Source organism: Sorex fumeus, unplaced genomic scaffold (genome assembly GCF_029834395.1).
Source record: "Sorex fumeus unplaced genomic scaffold, SorFum_2.1 ptg000072l, whole genome shotgun sequence".
Taxonomy (NCBI): Eukaryota; Metazoa; Chordata; class Mammalia; order Eulipotyphla; family Soricidae; genus Sorex; species Sorex fumeus.
In genome coordinates this window covers 35,836,762-35,848,100 of record NW_026606129.1, presented here as the reverse complement: position 1 = coordinate 35,848,100, position 11,339 = coordinate 35,836,762, and the positions used below count along the sequence as shown (strand labels likewise).

The 11,339-nt window shown below is 48.7% G+C and overlaps 1 protein-coding gene across 2 annotated transcripts in view; it reads right to left on the bottom strand.

Moving 5' to 3' along the window:
* Positions 1-2,462: 2,462 nt before the first annotated feature.
* Positions 2,463-11,339, bottom strand: part of CNOT10 (CCR4-NOT transcription complex subunit 10) — a 57,869-nt gene continuing 48,992 nt past the window's right edge. For both annotated transcript variants that reach the window (XM_056129143.1, XM_056129145.1), the window contains exons 16-19: positions 10,226-10,261; positions 9,928-10,055; positions 3,417-3,492; positions 2,463-2,976 (exon numbers count right to left, since the gene is read on the bottom strand). In XM_056129143.1, coding sequence (XP_055985118.1) covers positions 2,825-2,976; positions 3,417-3,492; positions 9,928-10,055; positions 10,226-10,261 — 392 coding nt within the window. In that variant the 3' untranslated portion in view covers positions 2,463-2,824. The remainder of the gene's footprint in view (positions 2,977-3,416; positions 3,493-9,927; positions 10,056-10,225; positions 10,262-11,339) is intronic.

Sequence of the window (11,339 nt, the reverse complement as noted above, 5' to 3'; positions counted from 1 at the left end):
CTGTACTATCACTCCAGCCCTTTTTGTTTTTTTTCGAGTCACACCTGGCGATGCACAGGGGTTACTCCTGGCTCTGCACTCAGTAATTACTCCTGGCAGTGCTCGGGGGAACATATGGGATTCTGGGAATTGAACCTGGGTCGGCCGCATACAAGGCAAACACCCTACCCACTGTGCTACCGCTCCAGTCCTTGGACTATTGCTTTGGCCCCCCAAACTAAAAATGTAACCTTTTAGGGTGCTGAAGGGAGCTTAGTAGCTGAGGTGGACTGTGCCCGTGGGGAGCTCAGAGGCTGAGTATGGGCTGTGCCTGCAGGAGCTACAGGTTCTGTCCCTGGCCCATGGTTCCCAGAGCTCTGAGGCAGACTGAGACCCTTAGCACTGCTGGGTATGGCCCCCAAATAAAAACAAAAGGTTAAACCCTGTTAGTGGACGGGGCTGGAAAGATAGTACTGCAGGCAGGGCATTTGCCTTGCATGCGGCTGACCTGGGTTTGATCCCCGTCACTCAATATGGTCCCGAGAGCCTGCCAGGAGTAACCTCTGAGCATCACTTAGGTGTGTTTCCCCCGCTCCAGACTCCCCCAAAAAACCAACCTTTTAGTGGCACCAGAGAGATGACTCAAAGGGCATGAGTGGACACATGTCCGTGCAGAAGCTCCGAATTCAATTCCTAACATTGGGAGTGAGCCCTGAGCTCAAGTCGGGAGTAAGCAGTTCCCGCAATTAAGACCCTTTAGCAAAGGATGGAGAACACAGCTCAGCAAAACTAAGCTTTGATGTTGACACCAAAACCACAAGCTTTCAGGATAGTTAGGATCACCTGAGCGTGCAGAGAGGATGATCTGACAAAGAAGCAGGTCATCAGAAACAGGAACAAGAAACAGCGGAAAAAATAAAACCAATTTGTTACTTTATCAACAAAAAAGTTTATTTCGATTTTCTTCCTATTTCTGCACCACACCTTGACAGTGCCTTGGGGCTTTTCCTGGCTCAGTGCTTGGGGCCCTATTCTGTACTGGGAGTCAAACCCAGGGCCTCAGACATGCAAGGCAACAGCCCTGCCAGTGAGCCAATACCGGCCGCCAGGGCTTGACTGGGAAGCCCTGCGGTTGCTTCCAAGAGAGCACTGCCTGGACTCTGTCCTCCAGCACCCTGGGAACAGTCCTAAGAACTGTCAGGAATAACCCAAAACAGAGACACAGAGGGCAAGGGAGAGTCCTTAATGGGAAACTGATCAATCTACAAGACATACTTTATATTTATATTTTAGCTTCTGGGGTCATACTTCGGAGGTATTTGGGGGTAACTGTTGGATGTGCTTGGGGTCCATGAGATGCTGAGGTTCAACCCCCCCAACCTTTCACACATGAAGCACGTTCTCAGGCCTTTGCACCATCTCTCTGGCCCCTCTCATTTTTACTTGGGGGGAGGGGAAAGTCCTTGGGGGAGGTAGGTCCTCACCCAGTGGTGTTCAGAGTCAGTCACCATATGCAAGGGCAGGTGCCCTACTTGCTGTGTTAGTTCTCCAGCCCTGTCATTTTTTTTTCTTTCTTTTTGGGTCACACCTAGTGATGCACAGGGGACCATATGGGATGCTGGGAATTGAACCCGGGTAGGCCGTGTGCGAGGCAAACGCCCTACCTGCTGTACTATTGCTCCAGACCCTTGGTTTTATTTTGGGGCTACACTTGGCAGTGCTTGGGAATCATTCCTGGTGGGGACTGGGCAGGGGCACCATTTGGGGTGCCGGGGATAGAACTCAGCTGTGCCACATGCATGTTAATGAATGCATGCACTCTCTCTCCAGTCCCTGTCAATTTTTCAAATGTTTGTCTCAGGGTTGGGATAGAGAGCAGTGGGAGAGAGCAAGGTGCGCTTGTATGAGACCTAGAATTCTATCCCTGGTACTGGCAAAATTTAGAATTCAAAGCTGGAGAGTACAGGGTGAGGTAAGGAGCTTATCTTTCACGTGGCCAACCCCAGTTTGATGCCTGGAATTGCAACCTCTGAACACAGAGCTAGAAATTGTCCCTGAACATCAATGAATGTGGTGCCAACCACTATCCTTCTCACACCCCCCAAAATGGAACACACAAAATCTCAGATATAGAGTTACAGGAGGGGTCTGGAGCGGGAAGGGCATTTGCCTTGCATGCAGCTAACCTAGGTCCTAGGTTTGATCCCCAGCATCCCCTTTGGACCCCTGAGCCTATCAGGAGTGACCCCTGAGCACAGAGCTAGGAGTCAGCCCTATGTGTGTGGCCCAAAACCAACAGAAACAGGGGCTGGAGCAATAGCACAGCAGGTAGGGTGTTTGCCTTGCACATGGCTGACGTGGATTTGATTTCCAGCACCCCATCTGGTCTCTGGTGCACCGCCAGGGGTAATTCCTGAGTGCAGAACCAGGAGTAAGCCCTGTGCATTGCCAGGTGTGACCCCCCCCAAAAAAACCCCAAACAAAAGAAACAAACAAAACCAAAACTCCAGAAAAACAATAGTTATAAGAGAATGTATTATACAGCAGTGTTCTGATAAGACCATGTTTTAATTGCCCATGACACAAATACATTGTATAATGGTTCAAAATTAATAGTAAAGATTAAAGACAAGATTAAAGAAAAACAGATTGAAATGAATTTGTGTATTCTTAATTTTAAGCTTCTGGCAAAAAAAAAATCAGGGGTTAGAATTGATTCAAAATTGTGCCTTTGAACCTCGCACTCATCATCCTTTTATTCACTTTGCTGTGATACAACTGAAAAGGCCTGTGAACACTTCCCTGGGTCTCAGGTAACAGTTTTCCATGAGGAAACTAGAAAAGATCACTTTCTTTGTACGGTGAACGTTGGCATTTGGATGGGCTGGATCGGGTGGACGGGCTGAAACACTGGCTTCTTTCTCATTTCTGAGAGTGTTTTCACTGCAGGGAGCAGCTGGTTCCTTTTGATGATCTGTAAGGCCAGCTGGGTGTTACCTGTAGGAACACATCCTATTAAGAAAAGGCAGATGACAAAACCACCACACACAGCCAACTGTGGGCCCCTTCTCCCAGATGGAGGCTAGCGCCCGGCTTCCTGTCCTGGGAGCACGGAGAGTTCTGATTTAAGAAGTTGGAACAAGCAAATGCTCTTCTGCTGGATGCCGCCACCCCCCCGGCCCCGTGCCTCCCGCACTCCCCACTGGCCCAGCAATGGGAACCTTGAGCACGACCCTAGGTGTCGGCCCTCAGCCTGCTGAAGCAACTCACTGTTCCTATTTTTGTTTAGAAAAATCTAAAGGCTCATATCTCCCCTCCCCGCCCCTGCCCCCCACTACCAGGGATGCAGCCCAGGGCCTCGTCGGTGCAAAGTCCAGCACTGAGCTTTGCCCTCCTGGGATTAGTGATGGCGACCATGCCCCGGCGAGGTCACTCACCATTCTGCAGCTCGAGGTACACTGCCAGTAAGATGGCTTCAGGGGGCACTTCTCGAGGATGGATCATTGAAGCCGCCTTCGATCAGAACAAACAAAAGACACCCATGAAAAACCAAACTTAAGATAACTCCAAGTGACGCAAAGAGATGAAAAAAGGAACAACAGTCAATGACAATTTTTTCCTTAAAAAAAAAAAAAAGAGAAAGAAAATAAAAAGAAAGTTGGCTTTTGGGCCACACCCAGCAATTCACAGGGGTTACTCCGGGCTGGGCACTCAGGGATCACTCCTGGCAGTGCTTGGGGACCATATGGTGCCAGAGATCGAATCAAGGTCAGCCATGTGCAAGGTAAATGCCTTATCCGCTGAACTATCTCTCTAGCCGCAATTGTTTTCAAGCTCTCCCCACTCAACCTCTCAAGGGGAAGGGGCCTTGTCTTAACCCATCACAATCAAACTTGACACACAACTCTCAGTTAAATGTTTAGTTGAATTGGCCTAATTCAAAGGAGTTATTTTTGCTTGTTTATGGCTTCATAAATGTAAAACTAGTGATCTATATCACCAACATATAATATATATACATCTATATATATGTATGTATATATGTATGTGTGTGTATGTATATATATATATATGGGCAGGAGTGATAGCACAGCAGGTAGGGCATTTGCCTTGCAAGCAGCCAACACGGCCGACCCAAGTTCGATTCTTCCACCCCTCTCGGAGAGCCTGGTAAGCTACTGAGAGTATCTCGCCCACATGGCAAAGCCTGGCAAGCTACCTGTGATGTATTCGATATGCCAAACACAGTAACAAGTCTCACAATGGAGATGTTACTGGACCCGCTCGAGCAAATCGATGAACAGGAGGACAGTGACATTTTATGTGTGTGTGTGTGTGTGTGTACATGTATACATACATACATCTATAACAAATTTTTTCTTGGGGGGACTGAAAGGGAGGTCACACCTGGAAGTGCTCAGGGGCCACTCCCAGGTGCCGCGGGTGGGTCCCTCCTGTTGGTGGTGCCAGTGGAGGGAGTGAGGCCGGGGCTCTCACTAGCAGCCTGTGCTCCAGTCTTCCAAGCCTATCCTCTCCTTGGGCCATAAAAAATTCTCGTTTTTTTAAAATGTCACTCCTGGCAGGGCTCGAGGGACCACATGTGGTGCCAGGAAGTCAACCCAGGTTGTTTGTGTGCAAGGCAAGAGCCCTATGCGCTGGATATAGCTCCAGCCTGGCTTTTTACTTTTGGTTTTATTTGGGGGCCTGTTCGGAAGTGCCGGGGAAGGCATGTTGCTCCTGGCAAGGTTCAGAGGGCCGAACCTATGCCACTGCGTGCTGATGGCTCTGCTCCCTTTCTCTGGAGCGGGGGACACGTCCAGCGGTGCTGAAGGCTACTCCTGAGCTGTATGCTCTGTGTGCTCAGGAATCCATAGGGTTCTGGGACGAAACCTTCGCTTAGCACATTCTGCTTTTTTTTTCTTTTTGAGAGGTGCAGGGGTGGGTGGGGGGCACACCCTGCAGTACTAAGGGCTTATATCTGGCGGGCCTGTGCCACCTTATGGGGGTGGCAAGCAAGCCAAGTGCCCTACCCACTCTACTATTTCTCTGGCCCCCACTGATGGCTCTGAATCATGGACACCGCTGCACCTCTATCAGAGTCTGCATAACACTTTGTTTTCCTTGGAGCAACTCAACCGCAAGCTCCCAGTATCAGGAATAAGAAACTGAATATAAAGTCAGGTAATCTAGACCATAACCACGTTCAACCCCCATAAGGCTGGAAACAGTACAATTTTATTTATTTACATTTTTGGTCACAAACCCAATGATGCTCAGGGATCAATCTTGGTAGTGCTCAGGGGGCCATATGGGATGCCAGGAATTGAACCTGAGTTGGCCATGTGCAAGGTGAGTGCCCTGCCCGCTGTACTATTGCTCTGGCCCCCAATTTTTTCTTTAGGCTTTGTTTTCTGGGTCACACCCAGAGGTATGTGGGGTTTGTTCCTGGCAGTGCTCAGGAGACCATGTGATGCAGGGAAGCAAACACCAGGTTTCTGTAGGCAAGGCACATGTCCAGTTTTTTGAGAAGATCCTTGGCCCTAAAACAGCACTTTGTTTATTTACAAACAAAATAACACTGACCAGGAGTGATCCTGAACACAAATTGTAAGCCCTAAATATAGCTATATAGCTGGGCACAACTTCCACCTCAACCCCCTTCATAAAAGCAAAAACAACAACAACAACAACAACAAAATACCCTCAAATAATACTATTTCAATTTCAATACCATTCCAGCACAACATATATAAGAAAAAACAAAATCCTAGAAGGCTACTTGAACATTTTGTTCTGCATTATGTCATTTTACTTTGTTTTTGGGTCATACCCAGTGGTGTTCAGGGGTGCTCAGGGATCATGCCTGGAGGGCCTGGAGAACTGTATGTTTTTTTTTTCTTATTTTGCTTCTTGGGTCACATCTGGTTACTCCTGGCTCTGCACTCAGGAATTACTCCTGGCAGTGCTCGGGGGACCATATGGGATGCTGGGAATCGAACCTGGGTAGGCTGTGTGCAAGGCAAACACTCTACCCTCTGTACTATTGCTCCAGCCCCTGGGGGCTATATGTTGTGCCAGGGATCTAACCTGGTCGGCTGCATAAGCGGAAAGCACCTCACCCACTGATTTACCCTCTGGCCCTGGGCCCCCTTTAAAAAAAATAAATTTCGTTTTTAATTTAGGTACCATGACTTGCAAACTTATTCACAGTAGGAATAGTTGAGTTTCAGTGTCAACCCCCCTCTGGCCCAGCACGCCTCCTGACAGGCCATATTTAGTCCGCTTGCTACTGCTTGGGTCCTGTTCTCTGAGTGCTGCCGGCTCTGTGGCTAAGCTCTGTAGTTACTCACACCACTTCACCACCAGTGTGCTTGGGGGTCTCTCAAGTCAAGGGCTCATGCTTCTAAGAGGCTCTGGTTCTTCCCTTCATCGCACCTGAAGTGTCCTCCTACAAATATTAATTTTGTTTTGCTTTGGGGGCCACAGATGGAGGTATTAAGGGCCTCCTCCTGGCTCTGCATTCGGGGAGCTTGGGAGCACGTAGGTGCTAGACACTGAACCTGGGTTGGTTGTGCCTTACCCGCAGTACTATCTCTCTGGCTCTCAGAAAGTGAGATTTGATACATCCAGGCCTAATCTTGTAGCCACAAGACCATCTAGATTTCCTTTGTGGAGATTACAACCTCCATTTTCCTGCTCTTTGGCTACTGGGCCCCGTATCATTCACAGCACTGACCAGAGCCAGTCGCTTTTCTGAAACAGAAGAATGTGCCGTGGTCACTTTCGAAGACTTCACAGTATTTCGCTTCCTGGCTGTTCAGAATGTTCGTGGTGGACACAGCTACTCAAGAGCCCTTGCCAACTCTTCCCATCATTGTTCTGCTCCCTCAGGCAGGGGGGCCTCCCAATTAACAAAGGTCCCGCTACGGGATTAACCTAAAAACCAAGGGACCAAAACAAACCCCCCTCAGACTCCAAACCAGGCCTGACCCCATCTGTCTCCCCGGGCGAGGCAGCTGCCATGACCACCTGCTGAGCAGACCCTCAGCTGGCCTGGACACAGAGACTAGAGAGCCAGAGCCCCACCTGCCACACCCGTGAGGCTGTCACACAGCCACCGGCAGCAGTGCGACTCCTGCGTGTCTCATGTGCCAACTCCCACGAAACATCAAACACTTTAGGTGTGTGTGTGGGGGGAGGGGGGAGGTTGGGGCCACACCTGGCGATGCTCAGGAGTTCCTGGCTCTGCACTCAGGAATTAACTACTGGTGGTGCTCAGGGAGCATAAGGGATGCCACTGCCCAACGCCAGATTGGCCATGTGCGAGGCAAGCACCCTCCCTACTATACTACTGCTCCAGCCCTGAACACGTTTTCTTGGCTAGTCATTCACTTCGCTGATTTGGGATCGGAAATGCTGAGCTGATGCCACAAAGCTGACAAAATACCACTGTTATTCTCCACACGCTAAGCCTCATTACTTCCAGATACAAGTTTGCCTTCATAGCAAGAAAATTTTCTGAAGCAACCATGTTTTGGGTTAGATCCAGTTTCAATTCCAATTACCCTGACAAGTAAGGGAAGTTCATCTCCTCATGAGCTGCTATTAGAGATACTATTTTCACAAATTTTCCAGACGATCCCTCTAGCTGTTCTGCAAAACCTGAGCATGACCTTCAGTTCCCATTAGTGAAAGGCATCTCCTAACAGGATGGTTCACAGGGTCAGGGGCCCAGCACTTCCACTTTATTGACTCTCTTATTCCCACTGCACTGACATCAGCCCGCCCAGGGAATTGCCCCTTTCTTTCTGAGGCTGGTGGTGGTGGCTGCTAGGCCCTGACCATGCATGGCTCTTCAGGAACAGGCAGGGGACTCAGAGTCCAGTCAGAGTCTTTCCTGGGACCTGCTGATGAAACACCACGTCAGTCCTATCCAGTTCCACAGAACCAGAAGGTTTCTTCCTTTTAGGGGCCATACCTGGCAGCACTCAGGGCTAACTCCTGGCTCTGCACTCAGTGAGTACTCCTGGTGGGGCTGAGAGGACCATGTGGAAAGCCGGGGACTGAACGTGGGATGGCTGCGTGCAAGGCAAGTGCTCTACATGCTGTATTATCGCTCCAGTTTCCAGAACCAGTTCTCTCCAGTACAAGAGGAATTTCTCTTTTACTTATTTATGTTTTGGGCCACATCTGGGAGCGCTCAGGGGTCACTCCTAGAGTGCTCGGAGGACCATATGGGATACAGGGGATCAAACTCAGGTTGGCTACTTGCAAGGCAAATGCTCTAGCTCTTTGTGCCCCAGGGATTTCTCTTTTTGGTTTCTGGACCACATCCAGCTGTCTTCTGGGTTCACTTGTGGCTATGTGCCCAGGAACCATTTCTAGTGATGTTTGGGGAGCTAGGGATAGACCCTAGGTCAGGTGATGCAAGGCCAATACCTGCTATACTGTTAACTCTGACCCAAGAGGAATTTCTTTTGTAATCCACTGACTTTTGAAATCTTGGAATCTGGAGATCAGGCGCACGCACCACAAGACACCCCAGCCTGCTGTACTGTATCTCTTTTTTGTTTTTGTTTTTTGGGCCACACCTGGCAGTGCTCAGGGCTCACTCCTGGATCTATGCTCAGGGATCACTCCTGGTGGGGACCAGGGACCTTATGTGGGGATCAAACCTGAGTTGGATATGTGCAATGAAAATGCCCTACTCATTGTATTCCTGATTTGGTCCCTAAAAGATACTATTTTTGTAAACTCTTTCTTGGCAAGGCCAGGGAATTGAACTCAAGGGCCTCATCATACTTGAAAAGCTCTAACACTGAGTCACACTCTCAGCCCCTTAAGGGATCCTTATTTAGGTGGTTTCCAATCTTTTGGGTGCAATTTTATTTTATTTTTTAAATCAAGGATATTTATATTTTAAAAATGTTTTTACTTTGGGGAGCCAGAGAGAGCAGGCAAAGTGCTTACTTTGCCCATGGCTGACCTGGGTTCAATCCCCAGGATTCTATATAGTCCCGAATCCCAGCAGGAATGGCCCCAAACCAAAAATTAAATAAAATGCTTTTATTTTAGGCACTGTGATTTACAATATTGCTAACAAAAGGGTTTCACGCATATAACGTTCCAACATCACATCCTCCACCAGTGTCCCCATGTAATCTTCATATCTTGTGAAAATTTAATACAAGTAATTAGAAAACAATTCTCCCTTAAGTTCATGTGACTATAATCGTCAACCTTATAATAAAAACAATTTTAAGATTGCAAAGTAATACTTTCATGTTTAATGTTCTAACCAAAAGTCTTAAGCAAATTAACAAAAAACTGGGGCCAGAGAGATATTGTTGTACAGCAGTAGCTTTACATGCAGAAAACCTGGGCTTGATCCCTGTACCCCATATGGTCCCTAAGCACCACCAGGAGTAATCCCTGAGTGCAGATTCAGTAGTAAGCCCTGGAGTGACCCAAAAAAACAAAGTCAAAAAAAAGATAAGAAAGAAAAAGAACGAAAAGAAAAAAACAAAACATAAAAACCCCAAACCATAAATTTGAGGAGCTGTGTGGTGTTTGAGGGCTGGAGCCATAGCCCAGCGGGTAGGGCGTTTGCCTTGCACACAGCAAACCCGGCAGACCTGGGTTCGATTCCTTCGCCCCTCTTGGAGAGTCCGGCAAGCTACCGAGAGTATCTCGCCCGCCCGCAAGGCAAAGCCTGGCAAGCTACCCGTGACGTATTCGGTATGCCAAAACAGAGTAACAAGACTCACAATGGAGACACTACTGGGCCCGCTTGAGCAAATCAATGAACAACGGGAGGGAGGACAGTGACAGTGTGGTGCTTGGGATCAAAGCCAGGATTCCCACAGCAGAGCATGTACGTTTCGGCCTTCAGACCTCCCCGTCCAGCCCTTTGACAAGACGGTCTGACTCTGTCCCCTCTAAACTCACCTGGTGGAGACACTTGCGGGCTTTGTCGTACTCGCTTCTCAGACAGTAAGCGCTGCCCAGGTTAAACAGCATCACAGTCCTGGCAGAGTTAACAGAGCTGGGGTAGCACTGAGGGGCCCGTTTTCCAGCTGGGGAGAAAGAGCATGGACAAGAGTGAAGAAGAACGGCCAAGGGTTAAGGAGCGACCCAGTCCCCTGTCCTGCCCTGGAGCTGCCCAGCTCAGCAGAGTGACTGGGGCAGCCATCACCTCAGGGATACAGGCCAGGCTACCCAAGTCTTTATAAAACTTCTTACTCACAGGATTCCATTGCTTCATTGTCACCTTTCTCTGAGCCTACAAAGACAAGAAAACACACCTCAGGAGGGAGAACAACACAGTCTATTTTCTTTCTTTCTTTTGGGGGGTGATGGTGGGGGGTGGTAGTGAGTGAATGGGGCCCATCCGTGTTCTGGCTTATCCCTGGCCTGTGCTCAGGGATCCAGCCCTGGTGGTGTTTACAGAAACATATGAGGGACCACGGATTAAACCTGTATTGGCTGTGTACGAGGCAAACACCCTACCTACTGTACTATGCTCCGGCCCTGGAAGTCTGCTTTCTAAAACACGAATGTCCTTTAGGGAATAGAAGTCCACTATCATGGCACTAGGTCACAGTATTACTTTTTCATGTGTGGGGACTCTAGTAAAAGACATCAGAAGGACTGGAGTGATAGGACAGCGGGTAGGGCGCTTGCCTTACATGTAGTCGACCTGGTTTCAATTCTTAGCCTCCCAAATAGCCCCCTGAGCACTGCCAGGAGTAATTCCTGAGGAGTGCCAGGAGTAAGCCCTGAACAGCACTGGGTATGCCCCCTTGCTCCCCAAGCCCCCCAAAGTTTTTTTTTTTTAAAAAAGGCATAAGAAAGCCACTGCTCATTAATACCCAGTGAAATAACCTTGAATCAAGCACACATCAGCCTCACTTCTTCAAAAGTCTAGTCAGAATTACCTTTTTTTTTTTTTTGTCCCAGACACCCAGTGATGCTCAGGATTAAATCCTGTCTCTGCATTTAGCAATTACTTCTGGTGGTGCTTGGGGGACCATGTGGGATGCTGAGGATCAAATCTGGACTGGCTATGTACAAGGCAAGCTCACTACCCGCTGTACTATCTCTCTCACCTCAATTCAGTTATGACTGATGAATTATTCTGAGGGCAAATCCAGGGCCTCACACATGGACAGCAAGTGCCCTGCTGCTGAGCAACATCATAGTCAATGGTCATTAATTTATTTGTTATTGTTTGATTTGGGGGAGCCACACCCAGCAGTGCTCAGGAATTGCTCCTGGTGGGCTCGGGGGGGAACCATATGGGATGCCGGGGATTGAACCCAGGTTGGTCACATGCAAGACAAGTGTCCTACTGCTGTATC